Source organism: Gymnodraco acuticeps, unplaced genomic scaffold, assembly GCF_902827175.1.
Source record: "Gymnodraco acuticeps unplaced genomic scaffold, fGymAcu1.1, whole genome shotgun sequence".
Lineage (NCBI taxonomy): Eukaryota > Metazoa > Chordata > Actinopteri > Perciformes > Bathydraconidae > Gymnodraco > Gymnodraco acuticeps.
The window spans coordinates 227,501-252,926 of NW_022992275.1; the positions used below are offsets into that span (position 1 = coordinate 227,501).

Here is a 25,426-nt window from a genome sequence, read left to right on the forward strand (position 1 = left end):
CTGGCATCTTTTGTGGTTTGTTGAAGCCAACAATGTTAGATTGTTCCCGCCTCTAGCCTCCCACAATCCTTTGTGTGTGAAAGGTTGTGACGTCAGTGACGCCTCTTGATTTTCTGTCCTTGTTGTTGCATCATTCAAATAACAATGACAATCTGTGCAGAGGAGTGTCTGATCTGTGTCGAAGTGAGTTTAAGGTCGGCGAAACAGTGATATGAAGCTGACAACAAGAATACAACTGCATTTATGTCGAGTTTCACAGTTCATTCTTGACCTTGAAAAAACATAGAAAGATACAGTGCATTTAGTAACCCCTGCAGAGCTTTTGATCATATCATCAGCAGATCAGCTAAACATATGCAAAACTATAACTTGATGTAAGACACTGCATTTGGATAATTTGGAAGAGACAGAAGTTTTGCCAGTGGTTTAAGTTAGACTTTTTAAGCCATCAGGGTGGGAAACGTACAACATTTTCTCTGCAAATAAATGTCCTTCAATTATGACTGGTCCAAAGAAAGCTCAACTCCCCTTCAACCCTCAACATAACAGAAATGTATATTATTGTATATATATATATATATATATATAGCATGACGCCTAGATCCCTAATCTAATACTCAGTTTACTATTTAGTCCACACATCTTAAAAGTGTCTGTTTTATTTTTCATTTAGGTCGTCCCTCAGTTTCTTTATGAGATGAATGTGAAGAGGGTTCTGCCATTAAGCTGTTGACAGTGAGCTTTCTGCACAATTACATGTGTTTACTCTAATGTTGTGTTGTTTACTCATGGGCAGAAAATAACTCCTCACAAAGACAAAACACACACATAAAGTTTATCCCCTCCAACAATGCCAGGACACCTTTAATAAAACAAAATGACCAGATGCGCCGCAGATTCCTGAGGATGAACGTCCATATGTTCCCCTGTCTGTGTTTGTGTATTTGTGCTCGCATGTGTGCATTCGCTCATCTTAATAACACTACAAAGACGCTTTAATGAAAGCCACATGTCTGGTGACTCAGGCTTAATTCACTCACAGCAAATATGGAAGAAATGCCAAATATGCCGGAGAAGGGGCAAGAATGAGAGGAGTCAGAGAGTGAATAAGAAAAGGCACCTAACTATGAGTAACATTGAAAGTGTGCAAGTAGCCCGATGATTCAAAGTTAAACACAAGAGAGGTCGTGCTCTTATTTTTTGCTTTAAATACATTTGTATTGACAGCATTATTTAATAGGTTTGCCAATAGACTTTTTCATGCAACCTGATTACGGGATGTGATTTAATTGGCTATAAATGCATGTGCAATCTACCAGACAAAGTGACACACATGTTTGATCTGTGGCTGGCACCATTGTGGTGTAAGAAACACAAACACATACAAACACACACACACACACACACAGACACACAGACAGACACATGCACGATGGCAGGATCAGTGAGCACCTTGTCAGTGAGGTGGCATAAATGTGTTTAAGTGTGTGTGTGTGTGTGTGTGTGTGTGTGTGTGTGTGTGTGTGTGTGTGTGTGTGTGTGTGTGTGTGTGTGTGTGTGTGTGTGTGTGTGTGTGTGTGTGTGTGTGTGTGTGTGTGTGTGTGTGTGTGTGTGTGTGTGTGTGTGTGTGTGTGTGTGTGTGTGTTCATGCTCTTGTCAGCCAACAGTTCCTCAGCAGTGTGTCCAACACCTTGTAAAGAACAGACGCTGTGTCTGACTACAAAGAGGGACCCGTTTTTTTTCCCGTCCTTTTCCCAGAAAATGGTCTTTTCCTCCCAAACAGTGTCATAAAACGGTGACATGACACCAGCAGTTGTGGTAGTGGGTTTGATTCATTTCAATCCCCTCGAGACTATCACAGAGCGATCGCTAAGTCAGGTTGTTTGATGTAACCCTCCGTTTCTTAAAAAAATGGAAAATCAATAAAATTACAAAATAAAGGAGGAAACTGCCAGCCTCGCTCTGTGATGTGACATGTGTGCAAGGTAAATGAATGACCCAAATGTATCACGCCAATGACTTACTGATGGTAAAATGCTACACATACTGTAGTGTACTAGGTCTGCTTGGTTGGACGAATCTGGTGTGAATCAGCACGTTAATCCAGTGGCTGAGCTGGAGGAGCTAAATTGCAGCAGTCTAGAGGAAATTCAGCCAAGGAGCAGCTAGTGACATCATCTGTGAAGTGACCACTTGACGCCTGCAGCCGTTTATTTAGCTTGGTCTATCGCTGATACTAACATGGTGTCTGCATTTATTTGCTCTCCCTCCCTTTGGTTCTTGATCTCCCTCTCTCCGTCTCCGTCTGTGTTTCAGGAGCTCGCTTTGTCATTTCCTCCTCGCCCAGCTACAGCCTCCCAGACATTCTCCATCACACATGTGTTCATGTCTGTGTTATTAAACACTCTTTTTCAGTCTTTCAGCCTGTTGCTTTCTCTTGTTCTTTTTCCTGAGATCGTCTTGTTGCCGTGTCTCTATCTCCTGCATTAGTGCATTTACATGTAATAAATAACCGGGTTACTCAAGGCTTTCTGAAGCACAAAGTCATCTGATTTCTTTTAAAATTATATAAACAAGAAATCTGATTTAAGGAGGAAGGGAGTTATAGAAACCAGATTTCCTCAGATATATCTCAACTGTTCAAAGCTAGTTTCTTGCACATGCAGATGTTTAGGCAATTTTCTATTCAGCATTTTTGCATGTTTGCATATGTATGACAAATACTGCAGTCATGGAAATGTTTCTGTGATAACAGAGATGAAAGGAGATCATCATACACAATATTGCATCCTCAGAATCTAAAATAATTAGCGTTGCAGGTCAGACAAATGAGTCGAAATGTGTAGTTTTCTCAGTATTTGTGACAAAGTTATGCTCTAAGGAAAACTCATTACATTCCTAATGATGTTGTCACTGTGTTGTGGGTTTGAATATTTCAATCCCAGAAAAATATTAAAAAGGAACATTGAAGTATGTCCAAAAGCAAACTCCTGTCTCAGTAAGAAATAACTCATGACTCCAAATATGATTTCTGAGCTGAGATGTAAGCCTGGATTTGACAGGAATCTATTGACTACAATACATGTGAATGTGGATTCAGATTTCCATCATTCACAGTGAACTGTGTCATGTCTAGGAAACTAATAGTGAAAGTGTATTCTTTATGTTAGTTTTGTCATGTCCCTTTGCCCTGTGCTTTATGTTTATTCCCTTAATTAATCATCCCTCTCATTTCAGGCCTCCACGCTCCCCGCCCCCTTCTGTCTCCTGCGTCCTTGATTGTTTTCCCCGCCCTGATTGTTTCCACCTGTGTCCCCTTTACCTGTGTATATATTGTGGTAGCTTCCTCCTGTTCATTGTCAGTTCGTTGTCTTACTATGACCCACGTTCCTGATTACCTCACGGACTTCCCACGGATCTACCTCATTGATCACTTGCTAGTTTTCCTCGAAAGAGTATATTTGTTTTCCTTGTTTTGATTACTGTGAAAAATTCCAGTAAAGTCTTTATTTTTTGAGAACACTATCTGTGTCGTGCAATTGAGTTCATGCCTCAGAGTCTCTCCTTGACAAACTGCTTTCTGACTTACTTTCTTGCAGGAACTTTCCTCTTTCGTCTCTCTCCATCTTGTCTCTCTCTTGCCTCCCTGTCTTTGTTTCTGTTGTGATCCTTTTCCTCTTTCTGGCTCTCTCGGTATGCATCTCTATCTCCACAGTATATTTCTCTTTTGTCAGTGTTGGTAACTGCATCCAGCTGTTTGTTGGTGTTCAGCGGTGGAGACAAACTCTTCCACACTTCAAACACCCCTCTGCTATAATCATCATCTCATGCTGGCATTTGAAATTTGTTTTTCTTTCTCTCTCACGCTGATTCTGTCTGTTTGTTTTTCGGCCAACTACCTGTTGATTGTTGAAACTCCTTTTTTTACTGAAACCAGAACATCCTGAATACCAGCAACACAGAATATGTTTGACCTGTATCATTTATTTATTTATGTTTGTGTCTCTGTATATTTTCACATTTCAGGCTTCATCAACTTTCCTTGTAATTATGGATAACTGTATATCCATTTTTTTTGACAGCAACAAAGCTACAGCTTCTACCACTTAATGGGGTAGTAAATTAGTGTTTATTTCACTCAGTGCCAACACAAGGTTTCTATTTAATCCAAAAATATAATGAACAATCTGGTATGTGGCTGTGGTAAAAACAGAAAAATGTACGTCCGCGTCTGAAATAAAACCTGCTGTGTAATCAAAAACCCTCGCCCAGATGGTATTTTATTCCTGCCACATTCTGAATTTGATTATTGTTTTTATTTATCCATCTCAATGTAAAGTCTTGAAGGCAAAAACGGCACTTCCAAAAGTATACAACTTAACCTGAGGGAGATGCCATAAAAACGAGTGGACAGGGTTGTTTATAACAGAACGCTCACAGTGAAGGTTTCAATTAGGAGGGTTTTTTCATTATTCATGTTAACATTATAGACTGAAACTATAGACTGTTTTTGAGGCACATGGAAGAATTATGACATCCTACTGGATTCATCTTTTTTTAAACATTCACATGATCAACTTTGTCATTAGGATTGTCTATGTTATAAATGTATTATCCTTTTAATCTATGCACATGAGAGCTTTTGCACGTCTTTCCTTCCTGGGAGAAGGTATCCCAGGAAGGTGTTTCTCTTCCTGAGGTTTCTTAATGGTTTTAGGAGCTTAGTGGTTTTCCCAAATTTGTGTTTTTGTTGTTTGTTTTTACTTGTGTTCTTAATGGTCTAAGGACAGAGGGTGTCATTTCCTGTACACGCTGCAAACGGCCTGAGACAAACATGTATTTGTGATATTCTGCTACATCAAATTTGACTGATTGATGAAGCTTTATGGGAAATATTGTCCCAAAGTTCACTATAAGAGCTGCAGAATGTCCAAAAGACTAGGCCAAGCTAGAGCTTTTTACAACTTTGAAACAGTTGTATAAATTAAGATAAGTGTGATAGCTGGATGTGCAACAGTTTCTTTGTTTTATACTGGAGAGGCTGTGGTGACTTGGTGGCCTTATAAAGCTAAGCTACTAATTAGTGGGCAGGCCACTGGAGTCTATTGTCTTGGACTAAAGCACAAACCTATCACAGGCACGCTGAGACACACAGAAGGCCACAAGGTTATACCACGAGGTTATACCACAAGCGTGACGCTGCGCTTGTAAAAGTGACCAAAGTACAGGATGAAAAGTTTACAGAGAACAAAATGTGCATGGGGAGCAGAAACACACTCCTTTTCTTTGCCTCTTAGTGTATTGTGCTTTTCTGTTTTAGTCGTCTCATTGTACATTTGACTCCTTTCATCTCTCCCTCTACAAACTTTACATTTGTTTTGACAAGTGTTAATAGTGTGTGAGCTTTCAAGCTGTGTTTAGAGTTGTGTTATTTATTTAAATGCAGCAAGGGAATATCTGACAGCGGCGAAAGACACATTGCTTTTCTAATGATGGTTAAACTCTTACACACTGTCAGCTTAAAGTGCAACGCAGCAGATGCCCCTGCTGAACAAACAACACAAATCATTCCAAACACACATTCATAAAGTGATCCGTAACCATCCGTTAACCCTACCCTGCGTATTAATGAGTTGACTTGTTGAAAACAATGTCTGAAAAACTGAAAAGAAATATAAAAAAGAAGAAGAGAGGAAGAAAGAGCAGAGGAGGCTTTGAGGATTTGTTTCATGGTTTCATATTTCTTTGTTTAAATATAACATTCCTGCTAGAGTTGTTTAGTTCACACTAGCACAAACACAATAGCTAATAGCACGTCTCTCTTTCACAGAAACACACACACACACACACACACACACAGTGACGTCTGCACACAGTTTCAGTCGTGAGAGGAATGTTTAACCCAAACAAGATAAACCCTCTTGTTTGAAACTCAATTTGAACAACATACACAAACTGTCATGGCTTTTTAGGATCTTTAATTATCTTTCTCAACCTAAAAATAACCGCATCCTCATTTCCACTCGGTTATCTTTACATTTGAATTCCTAAAAAAGGAGTTTTGTTTCACACATTTATTTGGGCCTGCACTCATTGCACTCACCCTATTATGCAACATAAATGATGAGACCTGGATCCATTTGGAAGATTTGTAGATACAAGAAATCACACATTATTTCCGTAAACTGATTTAGGTATAGCCAAGTTTAAGTTCAAAAATGTACTTTTAAGTTCAAAAGGTGGAGGGAGCCCCACATGTTACATAATAACAAGAGCGATAGAGAGAGACACACAGAGAAAAAGAGGAAGTAACAACGATGAAACTGCACACGGCGAACTGTGTGCGTCTGTGTGTGTGAAGTATAAATATATCTCTACAGGTTTTAAAGTGGCTTTGTGGTGCTCTGTATTTAGAGGAGGCCTGAAATCTCCTCTCACCCCATTCATGTGGCTGACTCTCTCCCTCTCTCTCTCCTTCTGCTGAGTCTTTCATTTCCTCTATCTTCATTCTCCTCTCCCTGTCCGTCTTACACAATATAAGCACTGTAAATCCAAATCTCTGTCATTTATTAGATTTTCTTTAAATATGTGTTCAATTTCTTTATCACATGACTTCATGTTATTTACAGTCACGCTTCAAGATAATGACAATAAAGGTAGGATTGCATTCAGACAATGAAAGTATTTTGATGCTCTGCCTTTTGTTGTTTTCACAGGTTACTTATGTGTCTCTCTGTGTGGGAGTAAGTTGGTTTTTAAAGTGATTTACAGTCATATTTTTCACTCCAAACCATCATTACCACTTTACGCCTACTGAATGTATAGCTTTTAAGATCTCCCAAAATAAACTCTACTGTTTGTTGTCTTTCAAAAGGAAGAACCAACACAAATTGCAAGGTGTTGTTTCAACACCAGCCTCACTTCCTTGGCTTCTCTGGATCTTTTCTGAAGAGATGAACACGGTTCTTGTAAAAGGGATTATTTGTTGTTTCAACTTTAGTGATTTTGTGTACTGTGCAACACACATCACCAGATAATGCTTTAGTAATCAGCAGTATTTCAAACAACATCACTCTAAAAGGTTAAAGGTGCAATGTGTACCACACAAATCAATATGCTGGACATACTTTATTTTAAATGTCAATTTAATGTGATAGCTCTCTTACCATGAACATCAAGATGATTGGTGGCCTCTGGTATATCAGTTCTAAAATAAAGATCACATTTCCCATTAAACCCACTGCTTAGAGGCTCTTTGGCTGATCCATCAAAGATATTCTCTTAAAAGAATAGTAGTGTTGGAAATTATTTATTTAATATTCCTAACTCAATCTTAAATCTTCCACTGCCATCTAAAACTGTTTTTTTTGGAAGAGCAGCTGCATCCCCCTCTACTTTTGAACAATAAAGCAATCCCAGAGACTTCCAGCCAAATCAAGACGGGGTAGAAGCTGCCAATCTACCCGGTGGTGAGCTTTATAGTTTTGCAGTGTTTCTTCTTATGTTTCAGCCTCAATGTAGACATGATTGTATTGATGTTAAAATGTTGCATCGTGTGGTCTATGTTAGTTATTGTTGCTGTTGACTCATACAATGGTACATGGATGATGTAAAAGCTTCCAGCTTTCAGAGTTAGTTACGTTTTTATATTCAGCATATTACACCATAGTAACGTAATTACAAACAGACAAACCTTTACAGTCACACAGTTCACTGCATGACACTGCAGTTTAGCAAGAATATTTTCCCATTTGTTTATGTGTTATTAGGTAAAGTCTGAGTCTTAACATAAGACAAAGGGTATTATGGTTACATAAAGCCCTGAGAAAGAACAGAGAGTTTGAGCAGACCTCACATTTCCTGGTAGTTTATTCCAGTAATGTGTTACATAATAACTGAATATTGCTTCTGCGTGTTTAGTTGTGACTAAACTTACTGTGTGAACAGTAAGCAGACCTGTACCAGACGACTTGGGAGGTCCAGGGGGTTAAACGTAGCAGCAGATCAGAAATGTGTTTTGGCCCAAAAGATTTCAGTGATTTATAGTATAAACCAAAAGAAGTATCCAATCACTAAATTGACCAAAGCAGTTAGTGCTTGTAAGTGGCCGACGTCACCTGGTGATATTGTTATATATAAATCTCTGTCCTCCTCACAATTAGGTTTTCTATTATAAGAGCTAGGGGGTGCAAGTACATATTAAACCAAAAAGGCCCGAGAATAGTGCCTTGGGGAACTCCAATGTTTACCAATGGACAGAAAGTAATCTCTATCATCCATAAAATTATGAAAACAGTTTGGCACCGTACAAAAAAGTCCTACCCAACGTTTTTTAGTCTGCCTAGTATAGTTAGGGGAAAATATTGATGCTATTTGTATTGATATATGCATTCCCTAGAGGAGCTGCATACAAGGAAAGTACATTTCTTGGTTGATATGTTTTTTTAGATGTACAAAGTCAATGTGTTTGTATGACAGTGAGACAGATGAGGAGCGAAGGACAGAGTGACATGTTTGTTTGTGTCTCTCCAAAGAGCATGGGTCGATGTGTATATCTGTAGTGTTTCTGTCACTGTGTGTGTGACAGTTAGATACAGAGAGTGTTTGTGGGTCATTCCATTTGTGTGGGAGTGTGTGAGTCTGATTGCACCAGAGCAATAATAACAGTTTGAGCTCATTTGTAACAATCAGACATTACTTAAACAGCATAAATCAGAAGTCTAACATCTGACACGCACACATTCACTTGAAGTCCCAAACACCAAAAGTATGACTCTCTAGACACCAACATATGTCTGCCTGTGCGTGCGTGCGTGCGTGCGTGCGTGCGTGCGTGCGTGCGTGCGTGCGTGCGTGCGTGCGTGCGTGCGTGCGTGCGTGCGTGCGTGTGACACTGGCCAGTTCCAACCATGTAGCTGGTAGCCATAATAAAGGTCAACAATGAATAAGGAGCCATTTCGACCTCCCACAAAGTCTCTTTAAAACACACACAGATGATTCACAACAATTTTATAAACTTGAATTTCTGCAATCTTAAGAAAGTTGATATGAACGCTCACACACATGCCTATATGTTGCGTTTGACCAAAAGTGTTCTATTTTAACCCTATAACCAAATATTAATGTCAGTATTAGATAACTCTGCAAAACGTCAATTAATTATTGTTTGACATTGGCCTCACAAGTCTTTCTTTCTACCCACTAATTTAATGTGTAATATAGGCAGTCTGGAGATTCACTTCACAAAATCCAACAAACATAAAACTCAAACCTTTTCCTGAAAAAATATCCTGCCTTTTCTATTATAGTTTACACATGAATGTAATTATGGGGGGCATTACATTTGTTTTGTGGCTTGACTTTTGTCAGTGATGGAGTATAGTGTGTATACGACTCCATTGTACTTTAACTACTTAAAAACCACCCTGTCAACACACACACAAATACACACAGGGCATAGGACATATGCCAGTTGCCAAGCTTTTTAGAAAAATCCCTTAAGGAAAATAAAGCATCTAAAATCAGAGCCAGATCATTACTCCGATCTGTAAGGAAGAAAACATGCTAAACAATCAACAAAAGCTTCTATTCTCTTAAAGCTCCTACTTACAGTGTGTACAACCCTGTTTTTCTCATTCAGCCTCCAATCATCACTCATTTCTTATTTAATGTTTTCCTTTCCCCCTCCTCCTGTCCTCACCTGTCACATAGGTTAACTGTCTCTCTTCTCCTCCTCCTCCCATTCCCTTCATGCCTCCCCATCCATCGCCTCCTTTAACTCACTTCTCTCCTCCATCCCTCACTTTCTCCTCCTCAAACCATCCAGGGAGCCAAGTCTGTTTTTGATTAGCGTTCTCATGTAAAACTAAATTGTGATTAAACAAACACTGTGTGAGTGCATTTGGCTCCATACCAAGTTTTCCTCTCTCTTAAATATATGTAGACACACACACATATAGGCAAACTTACACACACAAAGCAAAGCCAGATACATGCATTTAAGTAGTCGTGTACAAACAAATGCACAACGTATACAAACATATAAGCAAATATGCAGACGCAAGCAGAGAAACAAATTACTGAACTATGTATACACATTTAGCATATAGGTATACATAGATACTGCACATCCATATTCATATACCTTAATTCACATGCAAGACATGAAACCTCACAATCATGCACACAAGCAAACGCAGACACAGAAATGGAAAGACGATCAAAGATATGTGCCAACACATCTCCCTATCTCCCAGAAAAACAGGGCAAAGGGAAGGTTGGCGAGTTTTAACGATGTGTGCTAGCAGCTCCGTGGCTACTTCCCCCAACCAACTCACCTTTATTTGCTAGGTTAAATTACTTCCACATGCAGCCTCTGTGCTATTTCAGTGTGAGCACATAAAAATTCTTTGCCATGAAAAAGAAATAAATCTACAGGCCCCCAGCCTCCCACTAACATTTCACAGGTTCTGGCCCTGCAGCGAGCTAGCTAGCTAGCAGCTAAAGAACTGTAGGCAGCTGATAGGGAAAGGTGTTGATGCTGTGAACTTTAAGACAGCAGGGTTGATAAACTCCCCCTGCGAAGAAACACTTTGGCTTGTTATATTCTCACCACCACATTGAAAGACACACATAGGCCTTACAGTAACTTTGACTTCTTAACTAGTCTCACGGCAAGAGGAACAAACTTAAATGTTACATTCTTATTCATAAACGTTTCACAGTTTCAGAGTGGGAGACTGTATAAACAAAGATATACTTAGAATAAGATATAATAGATAAACACAGTTGTTACACTTATAACTCCCCTGTCTGAAATCTTTGTATTGCACACCTATACTTGTAAGAAGCCTATTAAAGACGCATTTAAATCGCCATGAGATCGACTTTGTACCGGAGAAATGTCACTGGAATAATCGGGTTTGTTTAATCCCCCAATCGTATCACAGATGTAGGATTTCTATTTGTGATGATGTTGTAGAAGGGTTAGGGTTAACAACAACTGTAGGCTATCACATTTAATTAACTGTATATCACATTTTACAAATCTCTCAACTTATCTCGATATCATTAACTGTCTCTTTCGTTCCCTCTCTGTTGCTCTCTCTCACTCTTGGTTTTCAGTATCTGCAAGCGTGTATTTATCTAAATATGTCTTGGGACAAAATCGCACTGCTGTGTAGGCTGTGGGAACACACAGACACACACACACGCACACACAAACAGAGACACACCTACTAACACACACACAAGCAGCTAAAAGCAGCACTATTTGAGAAAAGCTCTGGTCAGGTTTCCTCTGAAAAACTCTTACCTTCCCTGAATACCAGAAAATGTCAGCGTTGGCCCTGTGGTGCAGCTCTATCCCTGAGGCCTATGAGCTTCCTGGTGCAGTTTGAATCCATAACTTAGTGCCATTTAAACCTACTGGCATATTTTTGCAACAGTAATTCTTAGTATGACATTAGGATTGAAGGTAAGTAAGATTGATTCACTGAAAAACTAACACACAGTGTACTGCTGTGCATGGGTCCTGTGGTGCAGCTGCGTGTCAGGCCCTTCAAGCCTTGTGGTGCAGCTGCATACTATGGTTTGTACTCCTGAGTCATGTTTAATTATTAAGAAGTTCTGTCGTGGGTGTGTGGTTTAGTGTAAAGTCTACCATGCATCAACACACACACTGACACATGCACACAAACACACACACACACACACACACACAAACACATTAAATTCTGCATCCAGAGCTTAATGAAATCAGCGGGGAAGGTGGCGTGAGAGTCAGATAAATATACTTGTGTGTGTGTGTGTGTGTGTGTGTGAGTGTGTGTGTGTGTGTGTGTGTGTGTGTGTGTGGTGTGTGTGTGGTGTGTGTGTGTGTGTGTGTGTGTGTGTGTGTGTGTGTGTGTGTGTGTGTGTGTGTTGTGTGTGTGTGTGTGTGTGTGTGTGTGTGTGTGTGTGTGTGTGTGTGTGTGTGTGTGTGTGTGAGAGTTTTTTGTTTCCCGCCAGCCCCCCGTGGCGTGAAAAACAAACAAAGGGCCAAGAGACTAGTGACGAAAAAACAATCTTACAATTCCTGTCAGCAATGCAAACAAAAGAGCTGTTTGTACTGTTAGTGTTTAACAGAAAGGGAGCACACATGAAAAAAGAGGAAAAAGGGAAAGAAAGTCAATGAGCAAACAAGCCTATGATGAAAAAGATGAGACGCACATGAGTTCAGGCAGTTGGCGTTCACCCCTCACCCTTCCAGACCAATCCCACCAATCGCCGCTGAGGCCTCGTCTATAGCAGCCAATCACTGGACGCACTGAGTACACCCACTTCCTGTAACACTAACCGTAACATTCCAGCAGGTAAACTATGGCAGTCGCCTCTAAATGGACAATTAGCCAAGATTAAAGGCAACCTCCTCGTCTTTCTCCATTAACTTAATTAGGAGGAAAAGACATCTCAAATGACCCCCCGCTCCCTTCAGCCCCCCTCAAGCCTCTCATTCCTCTCTCTGTCCAGCTTCTTTCTCCTGATTTAACTAGTAAAGTTGTGTTTGCAGTACCTGGAGAGGGACCACACTCTCACATCTGGGAGCTCCACTGAAGCATTTAGAGGTTAAGTGCCTTGCTCAAGGGTAACCTAATGGTGAGCTGGTCTCGTTACATCCCCTCCTCAGTGCAGGGGTTTGGACTGGCAACCATCCAGGTTTTGATTTGTTGTTTATTTATAACACTCTTGGAAGCCATTTTACCTCATTTTGTTTAATCTAGATTCACTTCCCCACAGCTATGTCTTTTCTTTACCTGCCTATAGCTAGAATTGAACTTTTTAGGGACTTTTACCAAATGTTGTTGTCCAGGTTGGACCATAGTGAGTGAAGATGTAGAGATTAAGCATCATTCTGAAGGACACTATGATTGAATTAACGACTTCTCACGCATATCCTCAAGACAGGAGCTTCCCTTTCAATTACAGTAAGCAACCAAAAACAAACAAAACGTCTGTATACAATTTTAAAACATTGCGTAAAAGTAGCACAAGTAGAAGACAACTGATTGCTACATACTGTAAGTCATGTTAAGTTGCTGTCATTAGAATTAAAAGCTTGTTTAATTGTTTATGAATTCAACAGGAAGAACATTTTTTTGTCTGTTTAAAAGTCACACCGTCTTGCTTTAACAGTAGATTCCAGCAGGTTGTTGAAGCACAAAGTGTAGTGAATGTCATATATCAGCATTTGTGTTTGAGATAACATCACATCAAATATACAAAAGCCTTGCATCGTGACAGCCAGACAATGCTTTTACTTCAGTGTCCATAAATGATGAAACATGGTCAAAGTTCTACTCCTATGTAAGATTGAGCATCTGAGTGAAGTGGTGAAGGAGAAGGGGAAATATCTCTCATTTTTCTTCTTCATCGCACCCGTCTCCTCTCATGCAAACCAATCAAGTGTAACATGAGCTGCTTTAATGGGGGGGAATGATTCTGCTTCATGAGTATCACTGGCAGTAAACCAGCGCTGGTTCAGATGCACGGTGGGGGCCCTGCACGCAACAGATACACACACACACTTTCACAGGCATGCACACATAAAACATGCGCACACACGCAGAGCAGAAAGTGAAGATAACAGGATGAGGCTCAGTCTGGGTCAGTGTTATTAGACAGGAGACTAGCAGCCATAGAGTCACTTAGCAAAGTAAACCTCACCGATACGCTGTGATGTGCACTGGTGCAAAAAAGCCCTCAAACCCAATGGCTTACATTTTCCATCTGAGCCATCATGATTGTTGCTTTTCAAACCAGAAATTCATTGCTTTTCTAGTAAATATATTCAACTCGGAGCTTCATCTTGAGTGTGTGTCTGGGTGCATGTGCTGTGTGACCACAGTCTCTGCAAACTGCGGGGGGATACGACCACAGACTGCACACACTGAAACCCACAGACTCCAGTCCACAATCCATCTATCTCACCAACCCTATCTTTGTTTTCTCTCCCCCCTGCTGAGCACCTAGTAGGGTCACTAGGACTCCACTGCCTCCATGCATCTACCCACCAGCATCCTTTCATCAATCCATCTTCCTCCTTTGCAAGACCTCCCCAATACCTATTGTTCATTTGTCTTCGTCAAGCACTCTGTACGTACTGCTCAATTACAACATTTTCCAATAAGACACGACGCCAACCTTGATTTTATCTTGGATTTATATGCTTCCTTCATCTCGCCAGGATACAAGACTTTGGTAAAAACTATTATCCCGCCTGATACCTCTTGCCTTCACCTTCCACCCTCCTCAAGCCTCCGACCCATGTCTTTTTTCCCTTAATGCTAGTCCAGCTCCTTCCTTCTCCTCCCCTCTCCAAACCTCAGACCACAGGGCTTTAATAGGAGGGTTAAGAGGTAATTCCTATCACACTGCCATCATTTAATATCTAACCGAGGCTGACAGAGAGGAAGGTTACGAACCCAAACCAGAAAGCCACCAGCAAAACTCCCTGTCTCCTCCTGCGTACTCCCCTGCTGTTTTTCTCTCTTTTAGTCTCCCTCCCTCCCTCCAACTTTTGCTCTTTTCTCTTGTCATTCTAGCTCTGTTTCTCCTGCCCCTGTCTTTCTGTCTTACACGCTCTCTACTCTACATACCTGGCTTTCTACATCGCCGCCACTTTTTAAAAAAAATCTATGTAGATGTGATAAAAGCACCCAGAAATATGGACAAGAAAGACGAGAAAAGTGGAAAGAAGTAAAAGCAGGAAGAAACTGCAGACACTGTAATTTAGATTGTGCTGATGGCAAAGTAGGGATATAAAGAGCATGAGATTTATAATGTTAAGTTTGGATCACGTTCCTCCCTTTCCATTCTCGTACCGAGTTGTCGGAGAGCTCTATAGGGATCCATATTCGACCGGCGATAAATAAGAGCTATCGAGACCAATAACGGGTTTTATAGATGAGTAATACAGGCGGTAGTGGAAATAAGACTCACTCATGAAGAGAAAGGGTTGCAAAAAAGAGGTTAACAGAGTGAGAGTGTGCATGATGGAGTGTGTGATGGAGTAAGTCAGTTTGCATGTGTTTGCATCCATCGCTGTGTGTTTCCCTGATTTTCACATGGGGGGGTTTAGACTGTGTGTGATCCTGGAAGCCACAGTTGACGTAAATGACAATTTGCTTGCAGCCATAACAGTCTACTTTTCTGTCTTCAGCAATACATCACGCATCACCACACATATATAAAACACACGATCTGCTTAAATGGAGGTTTCACAGTGTACACCCCGCTGAGAAGATTTCATCCCTCTGTGGTTTTTCTGCCAACACACCAGAAAGCGCTGGAGAAAACACAATTTATTGTCATCATCGTAAACCACGATTATTATTATTACTGTAATTGTTCCTTCACTCTGTTTAAAAGACAGTGATGTTATTGAAAGACATTCTTTAAAAATGTTCCATTAAATTGTGCTCAGTAGATTGCAAGCCTAAAGGGCATGTCATCACTGTCCAATGAAAACATTGTGTTACAACACATCTACTTTTTATGTTATAAGAAAAACCTTTTATATGTTTGATGTTTTTTTTCTGGCTCACAAATTGGAGAATTTTCTGAACCCACAAAACAGCACTTCATCCATGAGTTGAGAAAATAGGGTGGTACATAGTTTTCTTTGGACAGCTCTGATCTATATTTTATTGAAGATGAAATAAATGTTAATGTTAAAGAAAGTATACTGCGGACAGAAAAGGCAATGTCCTGTAGATTTCAGGGTTTATTTGAAATACACTGTCTGACTGTGGGTCTGAAAGATGGCTGAGAAAGAATGTAAGTTCTTCTTCAAACAGGACGGTATCAAGAATAGATTTTAATGGAGTCAAAGGTTAATATAAAAAATCTTAAATATTGTTCAGAAACTCCTCCAACACTCCTGCAGCATAATTTATCACCAATCCTTGTCATCTGAATGGTCTTAACAATCCTGCTCCACCAATAAATCACTTAATCTGCTACTTCCAGGCAAAGTCCTGGGTGCTTTAAAACATTTCTTAGAACATGTTGATATATTCAAACACATAATGAACTGCAATGACTCTGGCTCACTGCTGCATCACATTTATTTTACACTGTTGTGAGGACAAGCTGGCTCTTTGCGAGGAAGCAGACCCCTTCTTTTAGGCTACAGGTATTGAGTGTGTGATACTCAAAAGCTCATCAGTTGATTGTTCCTGGAGTCTTTGTTTGCAATTCCTTGTTTGATCTCCTAAATCAGCTTAAACTTCAATAATGCCGAAAAAGACCATTCACAGAAGAATATACTTTCACAACATAGAAAGGTTACAGTAGCTTCTAAGGCGTTCTGCCTCATGGAAACATTATAAAAGAAAGTGAGGGAAGTGAGAGGTTTAATGTCCCAGTGCTGGTATTCCCTATCCACACACACACACACACACACACACACACACACACACACACACACACACACACAGACAGACTTCACATGCAAACACTGATGCAGAGACAGTATATCAAGGTGGATTACAGGCACAGATTTACACATATATATTAAATAAGCTCAAGAACGCATAAAAAAAACGAGTGCCCACAAGTCAAAAGCAAGCATGCACTTGAGGCACGCGCGCACACACACACACTTACACTGAGTGTCTACCTCTAGCTTTACTTGAAGGCAGTCCAATATAAACAGCCATAAAGTTTAGAAGGTGTTTCAACCTTCAACCTAAGCTGACAGAGACTCTCTGCGGATAAGAAAAATAGAAAACCTGAGTGGAAAGAAAGAGTGCAGACAGAGAGAGCACAGGGGAAGGAAAGGAAACGGGGTGGGTGAACCGATGGGACTGAATCCGAGAGAGAGAGAGAGAGAGAGAGAGAGAGAGAGAGAGAGAGAGAGAGAGAGAGAGAGAGAGAGAGAGAGAGAGAGAAAGAGTATGTCTGGGAATGTGGGATGAAAACGAGAGAGAATGAGTGTAAGTGGGAGGCTCTCTGCATCAGTATGACCTGCTCTTACACTCCGAATGATCTGGGAAAACTCCATATTCCCCGAATAAAAATTCCTCCCAGGTCCAAGCAAAACATTCGCTCCAGGCCCACTTTCACCTCTTTAAATTGTGCGCACACACACATACACACACTCCTTTTCACCTCTCCACAGGGGCACAGAGCGGCACTGTGTCACCTGGAGAGGGACTTGAACCCTCCACCCGGATCAAAGTTCTGACATTGCACTGTGGCCTTGTTTTCAAATGGATCATGTAACACATCAAACGAAGACAGAAAAGGGCTGGGAGAGAGTGACAGGGGGAGAGAACAAGAGAGAAAGGCGGGAGATTGGGATGGAGAGATGGAAAAACGAGAAAGGTGTACTCACAGTCGTCCGAGTTTGGGGTTGGACTGGAAGAGAAGCTCTGGGAGGAACAGGAGTTTGTTTCTGTTGATGCGACTAGAGGGGGAAATAAAAGAAATATAGTTAAATTCAAATGGTTTCACTTTATAAATCTCACATACAAACCTCAAAAGGGCAAACAACCCATAAATCACTCAGACTCATGCTTTGTGTTGACTGAACTAGCACTAACCAGGCAATTGGATCACCTTGAAGGTCAGCGGGTTCATGGTTCAGAGGTCAAACTCATGGGAATGTCTGCCTAGTTTCCTGTGATCGTGACCTACAGGCTATCACGCTGTGTTTAGCCTGTGTGTCAGTTACAGGTTATCGCGCTGAAAGCTCTCCAAAGCTCTCCAAAGCCAGTTATCGCTATCATTCCCGTATGTGCTTTGACCTGGGAGTGAGAGGAGGAGGACGTTTGGGATCCTGGTGACTTCCACTCATCTACACTCATTTGAGGGATGTGATCAGTAAAAAGAAAAACACTAGATTAATCAAATTTGGAAAATGTCTTATGGAGCAGAATACCATGATCAGTCTTATTATGACACACATGGACAAATGCTACACTTTTTTCCCACTTACAGCACATTTATCTGACTAATACAAATGAAAGCTCATCCATCATGCATTACTCTACTTATATGTGTCTAAAGAAACCAGTCTGAGAGGTGTTGCACTCTTGGATGCAACCTTTACACAAAATAGTTTCAAGTAGGTTTAGCCAACAGTACCATATTATAATAAAAGGCCTGAACACTTAGAAATAAACTACAAGAGGCTCTTCAGATGCAAAAATAATTGTGAGATTTGCAAAGCTGATATGTGAAAAAGTGATACAAAATGTGGGATGTTGGCAGATTTTCATCATGCATGGATTAAAGACCAAGCAATGCTTAAAGAGCCTGTGACAGCATCCCAACAACTGTTGTGCAATGAAATATTGGGCTACTAGTAATCTCGAACCGTCAGTTTAAAAAAGAAAAAGCGATACCGTTCCGTTAAATATCAATAATTTCGAACATCGCGGGGAAATTCCTTCGACTCATTTTGAAGTTTTGGGGGAAGCCGGAAGTGACGTCAATGCGGGAACGCTTCACTGTGCGGCGAGAGAGCCAAACACGGACAAAGTGTGTTGTCATGCGTAGAAATTGTGAATTACTGAGTTTAGGCACGTTAATAATGTTTTAATGAAGTTGACTACAGTATATTCATATTTGTCAGTGCTTTCATCTCAATTCGGTGAACATAAACATAAATGATCGTGGTGAAGATGATGATTACATTAGGATTAAAAATCGGTAGTGAGAGCTGCTGAATTTCCTCCCGTAGGATGTGATATAAAAACAAATCGATTATTTTTGTAGTTGTAAACTCAAGTGGATGAAACTACATTTATTAGTGCTTTCATGTCAATTCGGCGAACATATGATACATTAAATGATCGTGAGAATGATGATTAAAAATCGTTTGTTTGTGCCGATCTGCATTTCCTGATGAGAAAACAAACCGATGCTTTTTGTAGTTGTAGTACACCAACATGGATTAAACGTGTGGTTTTTTCACCACAATGTTGGGGAAATTAATGGATAAAATGCACGGATTATTATTATTATTATTCCCACTCCGATCGGGACACTAGGTCCACCGTTTCCCCGCAGCGAGGCTCCCCCCGTTGACAGTTTACGTGGGCTGGGTGCAGTGGCGGACTGGCCATCGGGACGAATCCCGATGGCCAGTACCGAAGTGGGCCGGTCGGATAAGTCACTAGCACATCCCCCAGAGGCGGCGCGTGAGGTTCAGGTTTGGGAAGGCTAAATAACTTTTTTTACCTGACGCTGCCCGCCTCCGGCGTCTATAGAAAAGAGATCAACTCAGTGTGCGGAGTTTAAATCTCTCAAGTCATATTACAGGATAAAGGAAATACAGTTTAAACTGCCGTATGCAGAGAAGACGCCGACGTGTCGCACTTATCATTCATATTACATCATCAATCAGATCATCGATCATATAATGTATCATATATTTCCTTATCTGAGTCAGCTTCTCCAGCCGTATCTGGCCGTGCAACACTTACAGTGTCACATACTGTATGCAGAAGATAAGTATTATTTTAAGCAACACATTATGTTGACGAAACACTCGAGTCAAATGTAATTAAAGTCAGATCCACTCGTGTCTTAGACGTGAACGCGCTCTCAGCTGGAGAGAGAAACCCTGGCTTGATTTACCGAGTTGATAACCAGCGTCGTAGGACCGCTTAGCGAGATCTCGTTTGTTAGTTTGTTGTTGTTAGTTAGTTTGTTACTCAAACATATCCAGGGTCTGTTGAACTGGCTTCGTAGTACAGGGCACAGGTGGCTAGCAGCGCTAATGTCAAAGACACAGACATTGCATTATATTTGTATTTTACCAGGATGCAGTGACACAAATATTTACATTTACTATCTACAGCACCCGCCGCCCCTGACATCCCCCACTCCCCCTGTTGACAACTTACTAGCGGTACCGAAGTGGGCCGGTCGAGAGTCCCGGGATGATTTTTAGTCCCACTGGCTACATGACCGTATGATCGCCCATATTGACGCACCTAATTCCTAAACTTCTAACAGATACAACCTAAAGCGATCCTTCAGCCTCATATGAGCTCTCAGACACGTTCAAAATTAAACTGTCATCGCTGTCTGAGTTTGCTGCTGTGTGCGCCATCGTGCGTTTACATGCAGATGCTGGGATCCTGAACGGTGCAGCTGGAGCGCTGTGCCCGCAATGACGTCACACGTAATTTGGCGGGACTTGAAGAATCCCCGAGCAGATCCAGGAAATGGTCAACATTGAAGGGCAGATTAATGGTTATCAAAGTACAAATATCCAAAATCAGTTCAGTAACGGTTTTCAAGGGGACAATATTTACTCAAATTGATGTGTTTGGATGATGGGGGAAACTCGTGTCACAGGCTCTTTAAATTGGGGGCTAGGCCAATCAAGAGGAAGGTTATAGAAGGTCAATGGTGTATAATCAGCTAGTTTTGTGCAGCCTCAAGACCTCAAGACATACAAGAATACCAGAAAATAAGCATGAGTTGTTATCCCTCTGCACTTATTTATTCAACAAAAACTAAAAGCCACATAGCCTGGCTTTCATTAGTGTGCAGATCAGTAACTAATATTATCACTAAAACAAGTTCAAGAGAACTCTTATTTGAGGCCATCTGAACGCAGTGTTCTACAATTTAATAGTCTCTGTTCAGCATCACTAACTCTGTGGTTTATTCATCTTGGTCACATTTTAAACGTTTAATATAACTTTTGGGGGCATTTCTCCTATAAAATGGGACTGTATACAAACTAATATGAAATGAAAACATCCTATTGCTTCCTAAATTTAAATGGAAAATACCGTTCCTCGATTGATCGCGTTGAACTGAGCATGAAATGAACACATGGCAATTATTTGCAGGGGAATGAGAGGAAGATGGAGAGAGTGACAGAACGGTGTTGACCAACAGGAAGACATGTGTGTCCGGGTAATGTGAGAGATAGAGTGTTTAAGGTTGAATTATGTGTCTGCTGGTGTGTGTGTGTGGGTGCAGACGAGGGTGGGGATGGCTGGAGAAGAGATAGATGAGGACAGCGAGAGGAGAGGGAGTGAAAGTGTTATCAAGCTACTAAAGCTTTTGGCTGAGAAACGAGGCGTGGAGGGGAGAAGGAGGGTGGGGGGGGGGGGTCACGGGGTCACAAAGTAGAATCTGTGCTGGAGAAGACGCAGACACCAACCTTTTCACCCCTGTGATAACGATAATGAGTCCCTGACTTTCACTTCTGTGTGCACCAACGGAAAGAGAGCCGCAGTCCAAAAAACAGATATCCACCATTTGAAATAATTGACCCTTGCTCCTAGGAAATAACGGAGTGTACGAAAGCGATCGGCTTCTGTTACATTTATGAGTCATTTTAAGATGTTTTATAAAACAGTTATGGTTTGTAATAGAAGACTCCTTTGTGAGTTTTCAAATAAAAATGACGAGTTTCTTCTGCTTGGAACATTTGAAATAGTGCAGACCACAAGTCAATAAGCACTATATTTGTTAAATTTGGAAAATCAGACGTACTGTATTAGTCAGAATCACCGTAAAGTCCAGTAGAAATGGTTTGGAGGCTTAAGACAGCTCATCTCAAAAGACCTATAAGACCTCAGAATTCAACCGTATTATATATTTTTGTAAGGAAATAAAAGTGAGAACTCAAATCTTTAAAATATCCCCTTATTTTTGCAAAATGTTCATCATTAAAAATCTAACATAAGACAAAAGAATGTGCTCTGTCGAAGTCTTCTTTTGTGTCTTTAAATGACCACATGTGATGAAAATGATCATATTGATTACTTTATATTTCATGTGTTGAGACCCATGCATGTCTAAACCAAAGGAGATGACCAACTAAGATCCATGTTTTTCACATTGTGACGCCATAAATCTCACAGACTCAGCAGCACTGCCACCTCTCACCTCTAAACTCTAACCCTGACAGCCCCAACATCAGAGACCCTGTCAACTAAGCATTTTTAAAAGCATTTTACTTATACTTTAAAAATATAAATCAGGACCATTTTTATTATCCCTACTACAGCCGAGCTCTTCTTTTTAATGTCTTCCACCAATGACTAAAGGTAAATACATCACTTAACACACCACGTGATGCGTTTAATATGTATTCAATTGTTAATATATGGAAACTACACAATGTCTTAGATAAATGAAACATAATGTCATGTGTGAGTTTGGACTAACAGCTATGTTGCCTCCTCACCTCTTCTCTCCACTGACCCCTCACCTCTGACCCTTCCTGACACACCGCATTAAAGAGCCTTTTAAAGCCGCCCATCACCTCTCACTTTCACTATCAGATGTGTGAACTCCATTTAGAGACAAGATACATATGTTGCTGCCAATCCACGTTTGCTATCACCTGTACTCAATTAAGTGTTTTTGTCCCTCCGTATGTCTTGGTCACATGGACCTGAAAACATCTCCCTCTCTGCCTTTCTTTTCAAAAATCGTAATTATCTTCTTAATGGCAGATTAAATATTGAAATCTGTATATTCCCAGGTGGTCAAAGCTGATCACCTTTTGCAGTTTTGGGGAGAGTAGCAAATGAAATAGCATAAGAAACAGACATTATCATATCAGTGAGGAAAGTCGCAGCTCCTGTCTAAGACCAGCAATATGAATTCAACACTGTTAAGACAGCCAAGTCCTAAGTTTAGAAATGCTGTCCTCATCAGTTAAAGACCACGAATATCGCAGCTCCAATGTATGGAACATCATCTAAAAGCCAGCTTTAAGAAAAGCTTTAAAAATAATAATGTAGATTTGTTTAAGGGGATAGTGTCTAACAATATGCAGTGTTAATCTCAAATTGTATTGATGGCCTCATATCCGCTCTGTAAGCAGAAAAATAGAAGCACATCCTCCTGCAAAGCTTTCTGTCTGTCATCCCTCCAGCACAGAGTCATAAACATGCAGGTGTGTGTGTGTGTGTGTGTGGGAAGTGTTGTGTTGCACACTGACACCTTGATTCTGTTGACTAGAGCCTTTGTGTGAGCTGAGGACACACACACATTGTCCAAGCCAATATCACCGAGAGATTCCAAGGTTGTGTGTGAAGTGAATGCACTTGGGTATCTTCCAGGTTCACTCTTTGTGTGACTGTGTGTGTGTGCATGTGTGCTTTGCAGAACGGTCAACAGCAAGTCAAATGTGTGTGTATGTTTGGTGAAATGGAAAATCAGCAGCAGTAGGTAAAATATGTGCATGTGTGTGAAGTCATGCTTGCTGGCTTGCATGTATGCATATTTTTGGATGTTTATGTGTGTGCATTTTCGTAGGTTGTCATGTTTGTTCACATGCCTAAAATACCTTCAGTTTGCATTAGCTGTTTTGCCTGCACTGCTTTTTCTCTCTCACACACACACACACACACACACACACACACACACACACACACACACACACATACACACACACAACAGGCAGCTGGTGTACTTACAGTCTTTCAAGCAGTCTGAGGTCTTGGAAGGATCCTCTTTCCACGACACTGATTTGGTTGTCCTCCAGATGCCTAGAGAAATAGACATGAAGACACGTAAGACAAAAGAAAAATCTGACATTTCTTATCATATTCAAACAAATCCATTTACTATGAGACTCGGCAAAGGATGACAGTCCAAGAGAGAAGAGCAATAACAGTGTGTCAAAAAACCTATAATAGCCGCAGGAGGTATTCCTTAAAAAAACATTGAATGTATATTTCTCTGCAAGACAATGATAAAGATGGGAGCACCTATCCCCATCCAGCTCTCCAGGCTGACCTGGAGGTTCAAACCAAAGGAAGACACACCCGATAAATCTCATGTTCTGGAGTGTGCAAACATCAGCTGCTTGCCAGAGGGAGATAGAGAGATTTCAAACATTGAGAAAGACATTTGCCCTTTTAAAAAAATGGTTGTATAAACAAAGAATCAGTGCAGTGAACAAATGAATCTGGCATCAAACAACAGTTTGAAAAGTTTAAGACATGAAGCATCTCACTAATGTCACAATGCAGTGAGCCAAAACAAACAATTATCAACCCATCCCTCTTCCACCCCTCGGTGAATATCTTCTCCATTTCTCGTCCGCTGCACTGTAATGCATATTGCTCTTTTTCTCTCCTGCTCTCTGTGTGTTGTCATGATCTAAGGTTTTCCAGATGGGACAGTGTAAAGGAGACAGAACATCTCCGCAGATATGCATGTTTATATTATTTTCTGTCTGAGGATGTTAAGAGTGACATCTCCTAAGAGAGAGGAGGGGACGGGGGGCGATCGAGGGAATAAGTGGGTGATATGAGAAGCAGAGGGAAGTAAAGGGATAGAAGAGAAAGGAGGAGGTAGAGAGAGAGGAGACAGAGACCTAGGGACCAGGAAATAACAGATGGATTGAGTGAGAGAGAAAAAAGACAGCGAAAGCCAAGGATTGAAGAAGCTGTATCAAAAGAGATAATGTCTGGCCTGTCGTGTGGACTTTGAAATGTTTTGGCATGACCATCCTTAAAATATTCCTTTAAAGAAAATGTTTAGACATGTGTCTGTATTGCAGCCATTAATTTGTGGTCTGTCATATTGGCGCCTTTTTACAAACACAAACTAGGGCTGTGCAATTAATCGTATTTTAATCGCGATTACGATTATGGCTTGCGACGATTATGAAAACAGCATAATTGACAAAATACGATTATTTAGCTGGGTGCGCTTCGCCCCACCCTAGAAGCCCACTCGGCCACGTGGGAGTGACATGTGTTGTGAGTGTTCAGCACAAGCGAAGATGTCAGAACAAGAGCAGCAACTCGTTAAAAAGAAGGGTACAACTATTTCCACTATTTGGAAGTACTTTGGCTTTCAGGAGTCCGACGTGGAGCAAAACAAAGTACAGTGCAGGATTTGTTACCAGGTTGTGTCGGCACCACACGCTAACACAACCAATCTCTTTAATCATCTGAAATACAACCACAAAGTGCAATACGACCGGGCAATAATACAACAAAAAGCAGATGCCGCTCGACTTCATCCACCACATCATCACAGTCATCGATTCAGGACGCATTGTACAGAGCAACGGCCTACGCGACGAGCTCGCAGAGATATTACAGGTGCCATTACATTTCACATCGCTAAAGATATGTGCCCAGTTAGCACTGTTAGCAACCAGGGCTTTAAGCAACTTGTCAACACGTTGGACAAGCGTTACGCGATGCCGTCTCGGTATTATTTCAGCAGGTATTATGTGACAAATGCCGTGGGGAAGTTGAGAGAGATGTGGCTTCAGCTGACTAATTTGCGACTACAACGGACCTATGGTTTAGCCCAGGGGTGCCCAACCAGTCGATCGCGAGCTCGCGAGATGTGTCTAAAAATAGAACAACAATATTCTGTTTTATCGTTAATGTCCTGTAACATAATCTTCCTGTGCCAGAATAATGCACTTGAACGC

The 25,426-nt window shown here is 40.9% G+C and overlaps 1 protein-coding gene across 1 annotated transcript in view; it reads right to left on the bottom strand.

The window, feature by feature from the left end:
* The window catches only part of slit3 (slit homolog 3 (Drosophila)), a 235,637-nt gene that overhangs the window by 185,947 nt on the left and 24,264 nt on the right, over positions 1-25,426 (bottom strand). The window contains exons 3-4 of the mRNA XM_034207325.1: positions 23,445-23,516; positions 17,378-17,449 (exon numbers count right to left, since the gene is read on the bottom strand). Of these exons, the coding sequence (XP_034063216.1) occupies positions 17,378-17,449; positions 23,445-23,516 (144 nt within the window). The remainder of the gene's footprint in view (positions 1-17,377; positions 17,450-23,444; positions 23,517-25,426) is intronic.